Source organism: Octopus bimaculoides, chromosome 9 (assembly GCF_046866305.1).
Source record: "Octopus bimaculoides isolate indiv1 chromosome 9, ASM4686630v1, whole genome shotgun sequence".
NCBI classification, from domain to species: Eukaryota; Metazoa; Mollusca; class Cephalopoda; order Octopoda; family Octopodidae; genus Octopus; species Octopus bimaculoides.
In genome coordinates this window covers 92,318,601-92,341,280 of record NC_142936.1, presented here as the reverse complement: position 1 = coordinate 92,341,280, position 22,680 = coordinate 92,318,601, and the positions used below count along the sequence as shown (strand labels likewise).

The 22,680-nt window shown below is 40.3% G+C and overlaps 1 protein-coding gene across 40 annotated transcripts in view; it reads right to left on the bottom strand.

Annotated features, from left to right (window-relative positions):
- The window catches only part of LOC106868309 (uncharacterized), a 311,641-nt gene that overhangs the window by 184,317 nt on the left and 104,644 nt on the right, over positions 1–22,680 (bottom strand). For all 40 annotated transcript variants that reach the window (XM_089358046.1, XM_089358048.1, XM_089358049.1 and 37 more), the window contains 2 exons: positions 16,281–16,448; positions 9,811–9,930 (listed from right to left, as the gene is read on the bottom strand). In XM_089358046.1, the coding sequence (XP_089214172.1) occupies positions 9,811–9,930; positions 16,281–16,448 (288 nt within the window). The remainder of the gene's footprint in view (positions 1–9,810; positions 9,931–16,280; positions 16,449–22,680) is intronic.

Below are 22,680 nucleotides of genomic sequence, written 5' to 3'. Positions count from 1 at the left end.
AAACCACTGCTCATAATTGTCTCAATTCCATCAAGAGGAGTCTTAGTCTTGTCTTGGCAAGGACACGAGAACCTCTTTAGCACAGGTGCCATGAAAAATGCACCCCATAAGCTCTGTGAAGTGGCTGGTGTAGGGAAGGGCATTCAGCCATATGAATCATACAAAATAAAAATAGAAAAGAGAGGTATGGACTCCTATTCATGCCTAGGAGAGTAGTAACCTTACAGAAATACATGACTCTGCCAACCCATACCAGCACAGAAGGGGATATAAAATGATGGTGATGACGATGATGACTATACATGAGTATACAGGAGAAACAGTTGTGTGGTATGGATATGAAATGGTAATGGCAGTTCTAGGTTAAGGGAATAGGCCAAGAACGACAAGGGAAGTAACTGTGGAAGACATGGATTTGAGATAATCAAATGAGAACAAGAAATAATTTTAAATTTTTTTATTATTGGTTCCTCAATTATCCCTAGAGGCCTTCCTGCATAAGGAGGGCCACATCTCTATCGTTCTCCCCGCCACTTTTTTTTTGTTTTAACTTTACATGCTATGCATATGTCCCTTCTTTTCCAGTCTATACTGTGTATACTTACTTTCTTTCTTCCATCCTTTTTTTTATTATTTTTATCATTTCCTTATATGTAAACTCCACCCCACACACACACACTTTATGTCTGTCTTTTATTGTCCCCCTCATTCTTCGCCCTTGTGGCAAATAAATGAAATCATTATTATTATTATTATTATTATTACCTCCGCCTTAACGAAGGTGGAGATATTGTTTTCAGTCGTGTCTGTTTGTTTGTTTGCCTGTGGACAAGATATCTCAAGAACCACTGGATGGATTCGGATGAAACTTTCAGGGATGTTTGGACTCGTGACTGGCACAAACTGATTAGATTTTGGGATCGATTCGGTACCAGACAAGGATTCTGGATTATTTTTCCAGTTGTTACTTAATTTCTGAGAGCGGTTAGATTCATTTTTAGTATTCTTGTTTGTGAAATCAGTGGAGTTTATTTCAGATATTCTCATTTTAAAAATCATCTCTCATTAATCGTTGAGAGGACGTTGGTGTTGCGTTGGCAGAGGTTTGCGCTCTCTGAGTGTTCTTGTTGTTATTATTATTACTTGCTTCAACTATATTATTTTTGATTCGATGCACTCATTGAACTGCAGCTGTGCTGGGGCCCTGCCTTGCATCATTTCAGCTTTAAAAAAAATATCTAACACACTTATATATGCGTGTGTGGTTGCGTGCATGTACATGTGTGTGGTATTCCTGATAAATACGATCATGTTATATGTACACGTACACATGTACGTACATACACCCAGTATGTAACACAAAATCCTTTAATCTCACAAATCCCAAACTCATTCTCTAAACCGACAACTTTACACAATTCAAATCAAGTGTGGAAAATTGAAACACAAACACCACCAACATGAGTCGCCACAACCTGTACCACATGCTCCTACCACTTCACACTACCACTGACCAACTTTACCACTAGAAACAGCAGCTAAATCCTCACATGACACTTGATCAGATTATAAAAGCCGCATGGAGAAATGTTATTCTAGAGATAAAAAAAAAATTTTTCTTGAAAGTTGTGGTTCTGGGTTCTCTGCGAGTTGGAAAAAAGACAAGATGGTCATGGTTGGAATTCACTTGATCACAAGTGTGCTTGATCAGGACAGACCTGGAGTTAAACAACCACCAGCACAACCACCAAACCATCACCAAACACCACATGAGGCCAACAGAAGAGTCCTACATGGTCACCTGGTTCGTTAGATATAGCAGCTAAATCTTCCTGAAAGTCACACCCAAAAGACTTATAAAGGAAGGACATACGGGAAAACAGTCCTGAATTTCGAATGCCTGGATCGAAGATGTGAATACCATTGACCACAGGTCTACTCGATCAGGACTAACTTAAGGTTAAAGAACCTCCTTTAACTTCTATCATTACTATCGCTATCCACGACCACCACCACTGCAAGTGATCACAATAATCTTTTAATTAAACGGTTCTTTATGTAACCCATTTACAGCTAGGTGGGGTGAGCCAGCAAGAGTTAAGTGCCTTGTCCTTGGACACAATGACGTCAAGGACATCGTCTGCTGTTTTGGGTCAGTGACCCAACGCCTTATTGAACTGGCCAGCTGCAGCACAGATGATGATGACGACAGCAACGATAATGAGGAAAATGATCGGAAGGGTTTGTGATGATGGTGGTGATGATGGTGATCATGATATTTATAATGAGTAATGTAATGACAATGATGATGGAGACAGACAGACAGAAAGAAATTAATGAGATTTCATGACGTTCATGCCTTCTCTAAATAAACTGAAATGAAGTGCAATCACGGCAGTTTTGGAAGATATTCAAATCATTAAGATTATCATCATCATCATCACTAACTTTAAAATCATCATCATTTATACCATTGCATTCATCATTAACATCATAATTGTGATGATGATGATGGCTACGATGAAGATAACAATGATTACAATTAGCAACTGTAACAACAACAACAACAACAACAACAATGTAATCCTGTTAAGATGACATGCAGGATCAACGTCGGATCTCTCTCCAACCTGTAATTACCATCCCAAACTGCAGACGAGGCTGCCCAAAAATAACCAACAACGCTGACAAACACGCAGATGGATAGGATGTGACAGAGTAGTGAAGGGAGACGTGTGAATAGAGGGGTAGTGAGAGGTGATGCTGCAGTGAGACAGTGAGGTGGGGGAGGCGGGAAGAGATTATCAAATCTACTTTACCGTTATTATTATTAGTATTATTATTATTATTATTATCACTAAGTTGTTGAGGTGGCAGAACCGTTCTGAGTTCAAATGCTACAGGGGTCGATTTTTGTCTTTCATCTTTTCGGGGGTCAAATAAGTACCAGTAAAGTACTGGGGTCAATGTAATCAACTTCCACTCCCTTCAAAAACTGATGGGCCTCTGTTGCTAAAATTGGAAATTATTATTGTTAATTATTACACCCAGTAATTAAGGTAACAAGCTGGCAAACACGTTAGCACAGCACTGGACGAAATGCTTAGAGGTATTTCACCCATCACTATGTTCCGGGCTCGGATCCTGCCGAGGTTAACTTTGTCTTTTATCTTTTCGGGGTCAATAAATTAAGTACCAGTGAAACACTGGGGTCGATGTAATTAACTAGTCCCCTCCCCTACCAAACTTTCAGGCCTTGTGCCTTTAGTAAAAAGGAGTAGTAGTAGTAGTAGTATTCACAGTCACAACTGAATGCGTGTCAGTGGTTCAAATCCCATTGTTACCAATAGCAGAGACAGGAATGGTATGGAGTTATCTCCCTCTACATTCTGATCCACCCTCCAATACCACGGACGACGCAACACCACAACCACCACCACCACCACCACCATCAAACTACTGGACAACCAGGACATGAAATGGACACAGTTCACCCTCACCAAATTCATCAGTCATTGACCTGATCGTTTTTATTTTTTACTTGTTTCAATCATTAGACTGTGGCCATGCTGGGGCACTGCCGGCCCCTATAGCATTTTTTTTCATTAAACCTGGTACTTATTTTATCAGTTTTTTCTGCTGAACTGTTAGGTTACAGGGACATAAGCCAACACCAATTATGAAGCAGGAGGAGGGGTGGGACAAACACAGACATAAAGAGTCACACACAAACATCATCATCATCATTTAAGCAAGTTCAGATGATACTTTTTACATGCCACCGGCATAGGGAACCAGTCAGGCAGCACTGGCAACGACCCACGCATGAATGGTGCTTATTGTGTGCCACCAGCATGACAGCCAGTCAACTACAATATCCATTTGATTGTGATTTGATTTTTAATTTTACTTGACCCAATGGGTTTCCTCAAGGACAGAATGTCGCCCGACGATTCAAAGGTACTTTTTAAATGGACTGGTTATGTGACACTGGTATAGGCTATGGCTGTGATCTCACTTTACTTGCCGGGTCTTCTCAATCCCACCATATCTCCAGAGGTCTCGGTCTATACACACACACATATATATATATATATATTCACACAGTATATAAGAAACTTGGATGTTAACATCCCTTTTAAGAGGCATTTATCTCCTCAAAATAACATATATTTATATATCATCATTTAATGTCCGTTTTCCATGCTGGCATGAGTTGACTGAGGTCTGGAGAGCCAGTGGCTGCACCAGGCTCCCATCTGATCTAGCAATGTTTCTATAGGTGGATGCCCTTCCTAATGCCAACCACTTTACAAGAGTGTAGTGAGTACTTTTTACATGCCACCAGCACAGGAGCCAGTCAGGATGATGATGATGATGATGATGATGATGATGATATGTGTGTGTGTGTGTGTGTGTGTGTGTGTGTGTGTGTGTGTGCGTGACAAGCTTCTTTCAGTTTCCATCTACTACATCCAATCCACTCACAAGACTTTGCTGAGTCCAAGGCTATAGTGAAAGACATTTCCCAAAGGTGCCACGCAGTGGGACTGAACCTAGAACCATGGGGTAGGGAAGCAAGCTCCTTACCCCATGGCCACACCTGGGCCAATGCCACAATACAATCAAAAACAAACAAACAACAATCAAGAGTTACATCACCAGGTGCAGGCATGGCTTTTTGGGAAAGAAGTTTGCTTCCCAACCACATGGTTCTGGGTTCAGTCTCAGCATGTGGTGGTACCTTGGGCAAGGCTAACCAAAGCCTTGTGAGTAGATCTGGTAGATGGAAAGTGAAAGAAGCCTGTAGACATTCAACATCATGCAGCTCTCTGGCTTGCTAGCTCCTGTCAAACTTTCCAACCCATGCCAGCATGGAAAACAGGTGTTAAATGATGTTGACGATGATAGTGGTGGTGGTGATGATGATGAATATGATTGTGTGTGTGCGTGTGTGTGACACTGTGTATATGTTTCTCCCCACCACTGCTTGGCAACTGGTGTTGGTTTGTGTATGCCCTTATAACTTAGTGGTTTGGCAAAAAAAAGACTGATAGAATAAGTAACTGTATTAAAAGACAGGGTGGATTCATTCAACCAAAATACTTCAAGGTGCTGCCCCAGCATGGCCACAGTCTAACAACTGAAACAAGTAAAAGAACCACCAATGATAAATTTATAGACGCTATTGTGCTTCGACCAAGTCCCCATAGCTCACCCATGCTGAGGCTACCACCAGAAGGTACAGGTGGCTGTGTGGGTAAGTAGCTTGCTTACAAAAGCCTTGTGAGTGGATTTGGTAGACAGAAACTGAAAGAAGCCTGTCATATACGTGTGTGTGTGTGTGTGTGTGTGTGTGTGTGTGTGTGTATGTTTATGTATCTGTGTTTTCCCCACCACTATCACTTGACAACCGATGCTGGTGTGTTTACGTCCCCGTAACTTAGCAGGCCAGCAAAAGAGACTAATAGAATAAATACTAGGCTTACAAAGAATAAGTCCTCAGGTTGATTTGCTCGACTAAAGGCAGTGCTCCAGCATGGCCGCAGTCAAATGACTGAAACAAATAAAAGGTGGCGAAATGCTTAGCGGCATTTTGTCTGCCGCTACGTTCTGAGTTCAAATTCCACCGAGGTTGACTTTGCCTTTCATCCTTTCGGGGTCAATTAAATAAGTACCATGTGCTCTTCAGGGATGGGAGATATGGTAAAAAAAATGTCATATCCAGCTTTTGGGCATTGTGCAAAATGACAAAATGAAGTTGTGGGACACAAATGAAAAAGGGTCTATTGAGTGGTCCCTTGGTTGTAATCCAAGAGTCTGATGGGTGAAAGTATATGCAGGAGAGGGGTGGTATGTGTGTAGGGGTTTTTGTTTTTGGAAGGGCAGGTGCCTAAACCATTAAGCCAATGTTTGGGTGTATATGGATATGTGTGTTCATTTGTGCATATTTTGGTTAAACACTTTGTTGGATTTTCAGGATGTGATGACAATAGAGATTCCATCGATCAAATTCACTCACAGAGCTTTGGTTGGCCTGAGGCTAAAGTAAAAGAAACTTGTTCAAGGTACCATGCAATGAAACTGAACCTGGAACCAAGTAGCAGGGAAGTAAGTATCTTCACTACACAGGTGTGTCGTGCAAATATTATATATTTCCATTAGTCTTAGATTATTACGGTCAGAGTTATTCTTCAATACTGTTGCATTGCATCACTGAAAACTGGTATTTTTGGAGTGTTGTGGGTGCTTTATATGTGCCACCGGCATGAGGGCTAGTAAGGCAGTACTAGCATCGACCTCGCTTGAATGGTGCTTTTTGTGTGCCACCAGCACGAGGAACAGTAAGGAAGTACTGGCATCAACCATGCTTGGACGGTGCTTTTTACATGCCACCAGCATGGGAGCCAGTCAAGCAATACTGGCATCAACCATGCTCAAATGGTGCTTTTTACATGCCACCAGCACTGTTATGTTTATCACAGACTGATCTGTGGTAACATGGCTCAATCATCAATCAAAAATTGAGCTTGAACTGCAAAAGTGCAACTCAGCAACCAGCCATAATACTCAGCTACCTCAGAGTTGTAAATGAGTGCCACCATCACAAAAACAGTGCCATTCATTTCTAATATTCTGCTAAAAGACATATCTGGTTATGAAGAAATATTGCCTTGCTTAGAAACAGGTGGGGATTGGTGACAGGAAGGGCATCTAGCCATAGAGAACAAGAATGCTTCAATAAACTTCATCTAACCCATGCAAGCACAGAAAAGTGGATGTTAAAATGATGACGATGATCTGGGTACAAAGCCCTAAATTTAAGGTGAAGGTGTAGTTGATTAAGCCAGGTGCAGTACTTCACTGGTACTCAGATTTATCAAACCAAGAAGATGAAAGGCAGCTCTACCCACCTGAACTGAGGCTACACACCTGATCTCAATAGACCCAATATATATATATTGTATCTGCAAATACAACCAATTCAACAACTGACCACCTGAATAATAAATGAACGCTTCTGACACGTACACAATCTATGTGAATGGTTCATCTGGTTTCAACAATGTGTTTCCCAGCTGTTCAATCAATTGAACAACCTGATCATTGAATTATAGTAGAACTGGTTGAATATACCACAGACACATGTACCATTAAGAATCAGCATATCACAGGGTGTAGTTGGCTGTTTGAAGAAGTTTTCAGGTAGAACCAATGTGACATAGTGAGTGTGAGTGTGTGTATGTATAAAAAGGGGCCAACTGACCCTTTCAGTATAGGTACAGTCCATCTGAGGGATTTCCAACACATTTTGCTCCCATTCCAAATTCATTCCCAAGATACAGGCCCGAGATGCTACACAGTGAAGTGAGACTGAACTAAGGACTCGATTCACATAAAGAAAACTTCTTAAACCCCTTAACCCTGCCTACGCCCCTCCACACACACGTACATAGACAGGGCTCAATCCCATGGAATCAAAACTAAAATACAGTTAATCAAACAAAAATGGTCAATGCATTATGATTTAAAATAGATGAGCATGGTCATTGCCAGTGCCACCTGACAGGCTCGTGCCGCCTGACAGGCTCCCATGCTGGTGGCATTTAAAAAGCACCCACTACACTCTCGGAGTGGTTGGCGATAGGAAGGGCGTCCAGCTGTAGAAACTTTGCCAGATCAGATTGGAGCCTGGGTGTGGCCTCCTGGCTTGCCAGTCTGCAGTCAAACCGTCCAACCCATGCCAGCATGGAAAGCGGACGTTGAACGATGATGATGATGAAGATAAGTAGTTTGACAGAGTGATGCAGAATATAAATAAATACACAAACATGGAGCACAACATCATCATCATCAGCAGCAACAACAACAACACATCATGAATGAACAAAGGAGTTTCAGAGTGATTACTTGATCTGCTAGAGGCAACAAACAAATCTTCCTCAAATCATTCCCTTCTGTTGTCTATTTATCAAGACTTGTTTTACGGGCATATGGCGTAGTGGTTAAGAGTGCGGGCGACTAACCCCAAGATTCCAAGTTCAATTCCAGGTAGTGACCTGAATAATTCTTTTTTCGTTTTGTTTTTTAATCTTTAAAATAACAAATTTGGTGGAGTAGTCCAAGATGCACTATGTGTGATATACAGACTGGGTGGGCACAACTGGAATGCTTCGGATTGAAACTGTATTGGAGGAGATCAGGACTGATAAAGATGAGCAACAACAACAAATAAAATCACCAACATACAACAACGACACAAACTAATGTGAGAAGCTCTTCAAGGTCACTGATTCTGCTTGAAATAGCAGCCAAATCAGCCTCCACTCACACCCTACCATCTTAGAAAAAGAACAGAGAGGCTAATGTAATCCTGCCTTCCTGCACATAGGGGAAAAATAGGTTGGTCATGGTCGGGATGTCTTTGGTCACAGCTTTGCTTGAACAAGGTTGACCTGGGGCTAAATCAGAACATCAGCAGCAGCAGCTGGGAGAACAACATCGATGTACAACAACAACATAATAACAAGAAGATACAACAGACACTGTACAACAATAACAGCAACAACAACAATTAATAATAATAATAATAATAATAAATAGCGAAGAGGAAAGACAGACAGACAGAAAAAAAGAGAGAGAGTAACAGATAGACAGACAGAAAGAAGCACTGAGAGAGAGAGAAAGAGAGAGTAACAGATAGACAGACAGAAAGAAGCACTCAGAGAGAGAGAGAGAGAGAGAGAGAGAGAAACAGAGAGAGACAGATGGACAGAGAGAAAGGCACAGAGAACTAGAGAGAGAGAGAGTAACAGATAGACAGACAGAGAGAAGCACAAAGAGAGAGAGAAAGAGAGAGTGCAAGAATGTGAGTGACAGACTGACCATTTTCATATACCAATAGACTTTTGTGAAAGCTAAGATGGCTATCATTCTTTGTTGGTGGCACCGATGATGGTGATGATGATGATGGTGACACTGCTAAGGTGGTCCATTGCTGGCAGAACAGCATCACAATAAACATAGTTTATCAACATCAATGTTATTATGGAGGACTCAACATGTGGTGTTTTTTTACTGGAGCTGAAGGTACAGGAGGAGGAGGACAACGAGGTACGGGAAGAGCAGAGTGTGTGAGGCTTATGAGGGAGATAGATATATGTATATATGGAAGTGTGCACATGTCATAGTAAGGAAATAAGTGTGTGTGTGTGTGTGTGTGTGTGATGGGTGTGAGAAACATTGAAGTAAATAAGTGTGTGTGTGTGTGTGTGTGTGTGTGTGTGTGCGTGTGTGTGCTGTTTGTGTGTGTGAGAGAGAGATGGTTATGAAAAATATGTAACTGTGTTCCCATATATAAGTGTATATGTGTGTATAGGTTTTGAGTGTGTACATATGTGTGCGAGATGGAAACTGTGTGTGTGTGTGTGTGTGTGTATGTATATATATATATATATATATATATATATATAAGTTGTTTATATATTTATAATCCATGCAATTGTGTGTGTGTGTGTGTGTGTGTGTGTAAAATAAAGCTGATGAAATAGAGGTGTATGAGTGTACCTTGTGTGTGTAAGAGAGAGAGAGAGAGAGAGAGAGGGAGTCAGACAGCTACAATGTGTATATGTGTATATGTTTATGTAAATGAGTGAGAGATTGTAGATGTAAGTTAAGCCAGTTATAATTAAGATTTAAATCAGTGAATGTGTGTGTGTGTGTGAATAAGCAAACAAAAATTGAGAATTAGAGAGAGAGAGAGAGAGAGAGAGAGAGAGAGAGAGAGAGAGAGAGGAGAGTGGCACTTACCTTGTAGTGTGAGGTGAGTTGGTCGAGATGCGCTTTATGTTGTTTGACAATCTGTGAGATGACCAGCTCCAGTTTGTGCTGCTGGTCCTCGGTAAGGTCCTTGCGCAGTTCATCCAGAATCTGTTTAATACATACATAAGGAGAATGGTATATGTTGGACAAGTTTCTTTTTTTTTTTCTTTCATTGTTGAGCATACAAATGAACAGGTTAGGACTGTGTGTGTGAGTGCATGCCAGCACACACACACACACACACACACACATAAAATGTCAGTGTGTACGCACTTGTGAAGACGAACTACTTACATAAATGTATGCGTTTATATAATTATGCACACACATATACAAAAGCTATAGATGATCATTTTAATAATACAAATCTATTAGATGGAAGTTTATTGCACACAAGCACATGTCATGCCAAAACACAGGTATATGTGCACTCCCCTCATAACACACACACACATACACACACACACACACACACACACACACACACACACACATATATATATATACATACATGCCAGCATTGGTAAGTGGGCGTAAAATGAAAACAATATATGTACTTAAAACACAGAGGGGAAAACCTCATCCATAATTAAACTCACCAAAACAGACAAACAGAGAGGAAAATCAGAACATGTTATAGTTTTTTATATTTATTGTGTTATTTTATTTACTTTATGATTTCTGTCTTTTCATATTTCATGAAAGGAGATTGAATGTGGCAAAACAGGCAACACCAAATGGGTCGAGACTGGCCAGGCAGCTGTCGACTGGGGGCAAGAACTGGGAGAAGGCACTTGTGCTTCAAATAGGGTACCACAAATCAAGTTGACTTTCATGTAGGGTACCACAAATCAAACTGATTTTCATGTAGGGTACCATAAATCAAACTGATTTCATGTAGGGTACCACAAATCAAACTGACTTTCACGTAGGGTACCACAAATCAAACTGACTTTCATGTACTGCCCAAGCCATTTCGACGGTCGTTTCTTGTTTTTATGTGTGTGGCTGGGTGGTTGAGAAGCTTACTTGACAACCACATGGTTCCAGGTTCAGTCCCACTCAATGGCAGCCTGGGCAAGTTTCTTCTACTACAATCCTCAGCTGACAAAAGACTTGTCAATGGATTTGATAGAGAGAAAATATGGGGAGGCCCAATGCGTGTGTGTATGTGTGTGTGAGCATGGCAACAATTGTGGGTTTATGTACATCACCATAACCTAGCAGTTTGGCAAAAGAGATTGCTAGGATAAGTACTAGACATTAGAAATAAGTGCTAGGGTTGATTTGTTTGATTAAACTTTTCAAGGCAGTGCCCCAGCATGACCACAACCCAATAACTGAAACAGGTAAAAGATTAAACATACACACACACACACACACACACACACACACACACACACACATATATATATACACACACATATATATATATATACATAGATATATATATATGTGTGTGTAGAGAGAGAGAGAGACACACATGCATATATACACACATACATATATATACACATATATAGATACATACACACACAAACATATATACACACACACACAAGATTATCTGCTCTCCCCTCTCCATAACCTCCCAAACCTGGTGCAATGCGATTAACTTCCAAAGTATTATAAACATAGAATAAAAAAAAACACCATGTTGTCACAGAGCTAAGAAAGTCAAGAGGGGCGGGGAGAGGGATTACTAAGAGAAGTGTGTGTGTGTGTGTGTGTGTGTGTGTGTAAAAGATATGGCAGGAGTAGATAGTAATGTTAGAAAGAGGGAGATTATTACACACACACACACACCCACCGATCCTTCTACCCACACCCTCCTCTTCGTAACACCCAGCCAGGGTAAAAATTGACTTTTGAGTACAAGCTCGTTTATTATAAAATCTTGATTTAATTGTTTATGTAACATGCTTTGTTGTTGTTGTTATTTTAGCAAAGTGTTTACTGTGATTGTAGCAGTGGTGGTGGTGGTGGGGAGGGTCTTTGTTGTTTTCACCTGATCATGTCTGTTCTCTGTGAACCATCAGATTTGGATCTAAAGGTGGCAACCTGGCAGAATCGTTAGCACGCAGGACGTAATGCCTACAGAATGCTTTGTGGCATTTTGTCTGTCTTTACGTTCTGAGTTCAAATTCTGCCGTGGTCAGCTTTGCCTATTGCCTTTTCAGTGGGGGTCAATGAATTAAGTATCAATCGAGCACTGGGGTTGCTGTAACCAACTAACCCCTACTCTCAAAATTTCAGTCTTTGTGCCTATATTAGAAAGGATTATAAGGTATCCAATTCAGTTAGAAGAAGAAGAAGGAGGAGGAGGAGGAGGAGGAGGCGGGGAGGAGGAGGGGGAGGAGACGAAGGAGAAGGAGAAGAAGAAGAAGAAGAAGAAGAAGAATGGTTTCAAATTTTGCCACAAGGGCAGCTTGGGGGGAGGTGGGGATGGGTCGATTACATTGGTCCCTAGTCTGCAACTGGTACTTATTTTATCAACCCCGAAAGGATAAAAGGCAAAGTCGACCTTCCATGGTGTATCTGTCATGGGAGCAAAACCCTGAACTCTACATGTTTAACTTCACATTACCTTGTTGTGTGAGGAGAAATCATGAAGAGATGGGAAATCACTTGCTACAGACTACCATCCTATCCAGGTGGGATGAGGAGGACTTCATCCCTGATCCGCTTAATACAAGTTGATGCACAACTAAACAGCTGTAAGTGGGTTTCACAAGAGATTAACCTACATGTATACACAGTGTGCATGTGTGTGTGTGTGTGTGTGTGTGTACCACTTAATGTAGCAGATTAAAGTGGATTTCTGTTCATTGCCCAAGGCCTCAACTCTTCATTCGGCTGTGTACAGTGATGATAACGATCATCATCAGTCTCAGCATCATCATGTTGATGTTGAAATTGCTGCAGTTGTTTTGACAGAGGTGGTGGTGTTGGTGGTAATAAACACTCATGCTTGTCATTACAGTAGTAGCAGCAGTAGTAGTAGTAGCAGCAGCAGCAGTAGTCGTAGTAGTAGTAGCAGTAGTAATGCTGTGAAAGTAGTGCTGGTGGTGGTGCTAGTGGTAATAAACACTGATGTTTGTCCTTACAGTAGTAGCAACAGTAGTAGTAGTAGTAGTAGCAGCAGCAGCAGCAGCAGCAGTAGTAGTAGTAGTAGTGCTGTGAAAGTAGTGGCGGTGGTGGTGGCAGCAGTATTTCTAATGGTGTTGTTATAGATGTGGCAGAAGTAGTAATAGTGGTGGTGACGGTGGTGCTAAATTAATTACCAGCGCAAAATAGAAGGAATGGTTGCAGTGGTTAGTGTGGGTGCCCATGGCAGTAACAGTGGAGATGACGGTATCTTAGGAGTTGGCAGGGGTTCCATAGGACCTCCAAGTGTTTCAAGAAAAGAAGGAGCTACTTGCCCCCCTTTTTTTTTTGTTCTCGAAAACCAATCATTAGCCATGCATGCTAGCTTCCCTGCTTCTCCATATCACTGACATTACCCAAGGGAAACACTTAGCACCAATGTCATCACCATTAAAATGCCGAGCAACCTGCCCAAAACCCTAAACATACAACTAGATCTACCATGCTGGAGTGGTGCTTCATTTATCAACCTTGAAAGGCAGGAATATATATATATATATATATATATATATATATAAATATATATATATATGCACTATATATCATGGTCCTACCCATGTCAGCACAGGAAACAGATTTAGTTGACAATGATATACACGCTCACATGCACACATGTGTGTATGTGGACAAGTGTACCACCATGCATTTAGGGAGGAAAAACACAGCGTCCACATACTCTCTCCGCAACACTAATATCAAGATTTTCTCTTGTGAACGTGACCTGGGCATTACTGTCAGCAATGATTTGTGCTGGACAAAGCACATCTCTAAAATTGTCAAGAAAGCCGAGGGTGTCTTGGCATCACTCAGCAAAACCTTTGCCAGCCATTCTCCAGCTATCCATTTAAGGCTGTATATTGGCTATGGTATGGCCACACTTGAAATTTGCATCTGGAACCCCTATCGTGCTCAGGACATTGACCTCCTGGAAACTGTTCAGAGAGGTGCAACCAAGCAAATCCCCTCCATCAGGCATCTACCATACTCTCAACACCTTACTTCCCAGGGCATAGCTACATTGAAGCTCCGACGTCTGGCAACTGACTTGGTACTTGGTAAACACCCACAAAATTATTAACCATTGCATCAACAACCACTTTGAGCACCTTTTTGAGCTCCATGTGTCTAACACATGTAGGCATGGCTACAAAGTCAGGAAACAGCACAGTTCCCTTAATTTTAGAAACATTTTTTTTCACACTCAGAGTTACTGAAGCATGGAACAAACTACCTGCATCAGTTGTTAGTTGCTGAGACATTGCATCCTTTAAAACCTCAATGCTACCTGAAATTCACCAACACTACACCAGATATCTGACCCCCTCCATACGCATGCACACCTGTATATCATGACTCATACACTGTTCCCTTTCCTGACTTTTGTACATGATTCTATGTACTGTACGTGCATCTTTGATGAGTTGTAGTGCACCTGAGCACTATACACAGTAATTTCATTATTATCGTTATAAATATTCCACTTGACTAGCTCACCTGACATACTGCAAAGTTATTTCCCTTGCTCCATGCAAGCCAGTTTCAAAACTGGATTTGTGTAGGCCAGTGTTTCTCAACCTTTTTACCCTTGCGTAACCCTTAAAATAAATTACATGTCTCAAGGAACCCCTGCACAAAAAAAATTATATACTGTATCTTTCTCCTATTCTTTTGATCGTAGTTCACGTGATAAATACACACACACACATATATGAGTTGAAATTAGCATTAGCTTAATCTCATTCTTTCTTGTGGAACCCCTAGAAACTTTTTGCAGAACCCTAGGGTGCTGGGGAACCCCGGTTGAGAAACGCTGGTGCAGGCTATAATGTCTAAGTGTATGATATTTTGTAGTGTGATAACATGTGAGTATTACAATGCTCATTAGTCCCAGGCTACTCTTATTTAGACTTATGGCCACAAGCACTCCAGCTGTGACTACTACCGTATTTTTGCCCTTATATCCAAGGAATCTGGGACAGCATTATTCAATTTTTCATTTTCTAAAAGAGATGGGTATGAAGTGATGGTGATTTGGCTGCTATTTCTAGCAGGCCGTGCTCCCAAGAAGAGGTTCTCTCGCATGAGTGTGTGTATGTATTATGTGCAATCTTTCTATCTGTGTGGTGTGCATGGATGCATGAGTGTATGCGTGAATGCTCTCATACACACATATCTATTACCTCCCTTTGTCAGTGATAAATTACAAAATTTAGATCTCCCAACCCACCTCTATAACCATTGCTCCTCAGTGTGTGATAAGCTTGTAAAAAATTTTTTTCCCACAAGAGTTCCGGACCCCAGCTATGAACTCATTTGCATACAGCCAATTAGAGCTCAACTATCAAACTAATTTATCAGTGTATAACAAGCGATGGGTGATAAGATAAGGTCACTTGGGTTAGGAGTGACCATTCTTCTTTTCTGTTTTAATAATGCTTGTTGTTCTTGTTCTTGTTTCAACCATGGCTGCCTTTGTATAGTTATTTGTGTTGTTGTTTACTTTGTAAAAAAAGTAAGTGGAGAGGGTTGCTAGCACATTCCCCTCTACCCACATTTTTCCCATCCACATTTTTACCATATGGGACACTAACAAAATCCGACAATAGGTATAGATGCAAATCTATCTAATTCCTTGTCTCCTAAAATCAGGCATAACTTGGCGATTGGTCGGCTTACAACACTGTTCTTAAATGCCAACCTTTGTTAACTTAACAACAAGGTCAAGGTGAACTCTGATTGGCTGTATGCAAATGAGTTCATTACTGGGGCCCGGAAATCTCGTGGAGAAAAAAAAAATTTGCGATAGGCCCAGTGTCCCATTATTAATAATTGTACACCTGGATGACCCAATGGCAGTTACACATCATCCCAGGATCAATATAAAGAAATGTATCAATTCCAGGAACAATGACTTGGCATAACTCTAAGAACACAGAGGCAGGATATTTCCCTGCACTTAATGACTTATTATTCTGGTAATAAACAACTAAACAAAATGTGAGTGAATTCGGTAGATGGAAACTGTGTTGAAGCCTGTCGTGTGTCTGTGTGTGTGTGTGTGTGTGAGTGTGTATTGCTTCCTGCATAACAAACGGTGTTGGTTTGTTTATGTCTCCATAAAACTCAGTGATTTTGGTACAAGAAACCCACAACTTTAAAAAAAAGATATAATTACTGAGGTCAATTTCTTTGACTCAAAACCCTTTGAGCTGGGGCCCCAGCTTGGCCACAGTCCAATGACTGAAACAAGTGAAAGGTGAAGAGTATATGTACCAATAAAATCCTATGAGAACCAGAAATGCAAAACTCACTTGCTCCTGTTTATTGTCAACAGCTCCATTCGATCCCTCGTCCATCTCGCTGCTGCCACTGGTCTGACTCTCACTAGTATTGCTTCTAACATGTTTAATCCGTTCGTTATAGAATTCTTGTTTCAAATCTTCCATTTGCCTTTCATATTCATCCTTCAAACTTTGAAGCTGAAAGAAAAAAGAAAAAAAAGAAATTAGTTTTGGAAATTAAAATTTAACAAAAAAAAAATTAAGAGTAAAAGAAAAAAACAATTATTGGAAAACAAAACTAAAAACGTAAGAAAAAAACGGAGAAAAATGGCAATTGACTGGAAACATATTTTTTTATTTTAAGAAACCAGAATAGTCTTGAGATGACCATCGTATTGCCAAAAGAATTTCTTTAAAGATGCCTAGGTTTGAAAGAAATGAAGCTGGTATGATCCACTGGATGTGTAATGTCAGTGTGCATACACACAAAGTGTGAGTGCCCTGGGAGAAAAGTTGGACATAAGAAGCATCGAATGTGGGCTGCAAGAGAGACGACTGCGCTGGTATGGTCACAAATTTTGTATGGATGAGGACAGCTGTGTGCGGAAGTGCCACACGCTAACTGTGGAAGGAACCTGTGGAAGAGGTAGACCCAGGAAGACATGGAATGAGGTGGTGAATCATGACCTTCGAATGTTGGGCCTCACAGAGGCAATGACAGGAGACCAAGACTTTTGGTTTTGGAGATATGCAATCAGTATTCTGAATAATGTATAAGTGGATGGAATGCCGTGTCACATCCTGGATATTCGAAGGGTGGTTAGCTCTTCCAATGATGAAGGGGAGGAGGAAGGTGGCCCCGGGACCCTACAGAAATCTCTAAGGGAACATCGTCCTCACCAGGTGGATGGATGATTACGAGACAGAACAGGGTAGTGGTGATCTTTAGATCAGGGAAGCATGTGGTGGAAGGAAGACTGGAAGTGACGAGTTTTTCCCTGCATTTTGCTTTTTCCTGGGGACGCTAGCAGGGACAGACATGAGTTGTGGAGATAGAGAGGTCGTGACAACATGGGTGAAGAATTGATCAATCGGCTGGTGGTACCTGATTGCAAATCGAGGTAAAAACAATTTTATTTACATGCCTTCAAACCATAATCCTCAATAAAAAGGACATGGTAAGCAGGGTCTAACTCAAGAAATCAAGCAACATGGCCAGACACTCTGAGATGGCACTCCCAAATCATGCAAGTAACAGAAATAAGAAATTTTAAAATCTTATTTCTATTTTATTAGCCATCATAATCTGCTGTGATGGCTAACAACAGTGTTTTTGCACTATATATGCAGTGCCACCTGACTAGCTCCCGTGCTGGTGGAACATAAAAAGCACCATTCAAGCATGGTCGATGCCAGTGCTGGTTGACTGGTACCCATGCCAGTGGCATGTAAAAAGCACCATTCAAGCGTGGTTGTTACCAGTGCCGCCTGACTGGTTCCTATGCCGGTGGCATTTTAAACTAAATACATGGCATTGGTGACCAAATCAGAGCAATGACAATGAATGTCATACAATGAACTCCCAGAGAGTATCATAAGGAGGTTTAATTTCTGAAGGGGCCGCTTAAATGGGGGCCTCACTGACACCACCTATTTATGCTGCATTTACCTCGCTCCTACGCTTATTGATTGAACTATGATCAGCATCAGTGCTTCGCACATTTGCAGAAATAAGTTTGGACATTCTAAATACCTTCACCATACATTCAAATCAAGATAAACAGTTATAACAGATACGTTTCAGGTGTGGTAGTGAGGATGCTTATATTTTGTAGTTTATGAAACTCACATCTAGTCTTCTATAACTTCAGGTTGACCTACACTTTGGGAATGAAACGTGTGTGTGTGTGTGTGTGGATATACACAATCACAATTTAACAGTTTGACTTGTAGAAACACAAACACACACACACACACATAGAGACAGAGAGAGAAGGAAAGAGATATGTATATACATATGCTTACAAATTCAAACACACACAAAAAGTCATACATACACACAGTTCTATACATATGGACACACACACACACACACAACACCTACACACATTCAGTCCTACAGCCAAACACCAATGCTCAAGTACACACTTGCACACACACAGATTCTGACAAGTGTGTGTGTGTGTGTGTGTGTGTGTGTGTGTGTGGTAAGGGGCCAGCATGTGCTACAAAAACAGTTTGTTTTCAGTACATTACCCCCAGGTAGACACTGTCACAAAAGTACCTTAAACAGCAACATCACCAAGACTACACTATACATACAACCAGCACCAGCACCAGCATCATTCCTTCAGATAAGCAGAGGTGAAGGGAGTGGGGGGCTTCCCCTATCACTCCCTACTCCCCCCCCATCGTGGATCTTTCATTCATTAATAGCCCCCACCCTCCCCATCCCCACCAAATTCATTTCCAATTTTTTTTTTTCATATTCAAGTATGAACATGCTTTGCATTTTTTGTTTGCTTCAATTTTGGTTTCATTATATAGTTTTTGATTGATGTTGATGATGATGATGATGGTGGTGATGGTGGTGATGATAATGGTGGTGGTGATGATGGTGGTGGTAATGATGGTGGTGATATTTATTTCTTTATTGCCCACAAGGGGCTAAACATAGAGAGGACAAACAAGGACAGACAAAGAAAATAAGTCAATTACATCAACCCGAGTGCATAACTGGTACTTATTTAATCAACCCCCAAAAGGATGGAAGGCAAAATCAACCTCGGTGGAATTTGAACTCAGAACATAACAGCAGACAAAATATTGCTAAGCATTTCGCCTGGCATGCTAACAATTATTGGTGTCTAGTTTGGGGAAGTTCTGTGGCATATATATATGCATATATATATATATATATATATATATATGCATATATATATATATATATATATATATATATATATATATATATATATATATATATATATATATATAAAATAACTATAATATTATTTATATATGATTAATTGTTTAGGTTCAGTAATTTTCAATGAAGCATGTAATACATAATTATAGTTATAAATAATTTTATTAAAAAGGACCTATGTGTGTCACTCTTCTCCGTAATTTACAGCCTTCGGGTTTGTTTACAAATATACACACGCACATATATATATCTATATATTAGCTGACATCATAAAATTTACTGAACTTTCAAGAGAACATGGAATAATTCTTTTTATGAACAGCAGATCTCGAAGCACATAAAGCTATAAATAATAGCATGTACATATTGGGACCACGGCAGGGTGGGATGAAAGACAAAGTTGACTTTGGTAAGATTAGAACTCAGAACGCAGAGAACCAAAAGAAATATCACAAGAGCTTTTGCCTGACACTGTAACTCTGCCGATTTATTCACTGACACAATAAATACCACAGGGCAGTTTTGATCAAAGACACATCGCTCAAAAGACAGACCAAAACACTTTGAGTGTGAGTGTGTATGTGGCTTAATGGTTAGGGCTTTTGGCTCACGACTGTAAAGTTCTGAGTTCAAATCCCAGCGGCACGTTGTGTTCTTGAGCAAGGCCCTTTATTTCACGTTGCTCCAGTCCTACTCAGCTGGCAAGAATGAGTGGTACCGGTAATTCAAAAGGGGCCAGCCTTGTCACACTCTGTGTCATACTGAATCTCCCTGAGAACGACGTGAAGAGTATGTGTGTCTGTGGAGTGCTCAGCCATTTGCACGTTAATTTCACAAACAAGCTGTTCCATTGCTGAGATCAAACGGAACACTCGTTGCCATAACCAACAGCATGCTGTGTGTGTGTGTGAGTGTGTGTGTGTGTGTGTTTGGTTACACTCATGCTGTTAGAAACCGAAACAGCTTTTGCTCACAAAACGCAGGACATAAAACACAACATGGCATAAAAGAAGCAGGTTTCAACTGTTTCATTCTCCTTTCATGTTGTCATGTTGCTATGACAACACAGAATCGGTCAGGTAAAATTAGAAAATTAGCAAGATAGCAAGAGGAGCTTTAATTACAAACACACACACATACACACACACAGAACCAATGTAGAAACTCCTGGAGACAAAGACAGGACTTTTACATGGCTGTTTGATTTGCTAGAAAAAGCAGTCAAATTCTCTTCAAATCACACAATTTGCTGACTCAAAAATGGAAAGATAGAGTACACACACACACACATACATGACAAGCTTCTGCACTTCAAATCCACTTACAAGGCAGTAGTTAGCTTGGGGCTATAACAGGAGACACTTGTCCAATGAACCATGAAGTGAGACGGAACCTGTGATTGAAAATGAAGCTTCTTGACAAAACAAACACACATATATGGGCTTTCACACAGTTTCCACCTACCAAAATCACTCACAAGGTATTGGTCAGCTCAGGAATACAGTAGAAGACAATTGCACAGTGGGACTGAACTCAGAACCATGTCGTTACCGAGCCAGCTTCTTAACCACACAGCCACATGGTAGGAAAATCTCTGAATTGCAATGCCTGAGAGAAACGACAAGGTGTGCATAGCTGCGACACATTTGATCACAGGTGTATTCCGTCTGGATTCACCTGGGGCTAAGCAACGACTGCTTCGGCTATTATTACTACTACTACTACAACTACGACTGAACGGAAATATACATACGATAGACAAACCAACATAAAACAATACAATATACTCCGCCTACACACACACAAAGTATCTCCATAGATATATGGAAACATCAAATAACTATTTTAGCCAAGCTCAAACAGGTATATTGACATATTACACACCCTCTGCATATATATATATATATATATATATATATACATATATATATATATATATATATATATATATATATATATATATAACCATAAGCTCTCATGTGTGTGTATATGTGTGGTCCAGATCGGATATGCAATCTATGTAGGTGTCTTTTAAAAACCTTGTCTGGTTTAACAAGCCACATCAGATGCCATGATGGTGCTAAGGTGTAGGTACAGGAGGTGGTCAGAAACTGCATAAGGAGGAGACAACCACCATATATATATATATATACATATACACACACACACAAACATATACGTTTGTATATATGCACATATATACACACATTCATATATACAAATACATGTACACACACACACACACACACACATATATGTCAATCAGGTTATATTTTAAAACACTTCCCATACAACTTGTTTTGAGGAAGTTGTTCAAGCATCATATCACTCTCAAAAAAAGTGTGTGTGTGTGTATGTGTTTGTGTTTGTGTTTGTGTGTGTGTGTGTGCGTGTGCGTGTGTGTGCGTGTGTGTGCGCGCATGCATGCCCATAGAGATGTATATATATCATAAACAGTGATTTTGTAATATATCCAATATCCAGCAGAGTATGGAAGCCAAGCAAGAAATAGAGCAAAGATGGGTGTATATGGCGGTGAGCCCCAGCTTTCTGTCTGATGAAGCAGTCCTTGATCAATCTCATCAAACATATTTCATTAGTTGCGATTATTAATCGAACTTGATTATCAATCGCTGAATCGATTGTGGATAGGAAATAAATGAAATACCAACACCATGCTTCCTGCTACTCTCTCATACAATATATACACAAAAATATATATACATGTGTGTGTGTGTGTGTGTAATTTCAGCTGTGTAGTAAGAAGTTAGCTTCCCAATCAGATGGTTCTGGGTTCAGTCCCACTGTATGACACCCAGGGTAAGTATCTGCTATAACCCCAGGCCGACCAAAGCTTTGCAAGTGGATTGGTGGATAAAACCTGAAAGAAGCCCATCACGCGCGCACGTGTGTGTGTGTGTGTGTGTATGGATGTAAGAGTGTATGTATGTATGGATGTAAGAGTGTGTGTTTTGTGTCTCCTTCGAGATCAGCCGACCTAATTCTACATTTCACTACTCACAGTTTTGAACTGCTAAACATTATTATTGCATTTCCTTAATTTGAATCTTAAACATTAAAGATTTCATTCATACATTTCTATACATACATACTTTTTTGAATGCCCGTTACTACGATAATTCTGCATTTTCAGTTACACTTTTCTCACAGTAAAACAATAGTTTTTTCTGTGAATGACAGCAGTTATACATACTGTACTGATGCTATGGGTTATTTCCCTTGGGTGTTTTAAAAAAATAGTTATAAGAGGTAGATATAAAGGTCCCTCCAAGGGGACGTATTATCGATTTTTTCAACAATCTAATGTGTCATGAGGTTTCCAGACATGAGTTCTACTCATGTATCAAGTGTCATCAAAATCAATAAAGCGATGTAGGGGGAGTTAGCTAACAACGCCACAAACAAACGCACTGATTTTTCAACATATGTAGTAGGTAGATTATATATATATATATATATATATATATATATAGATATGAC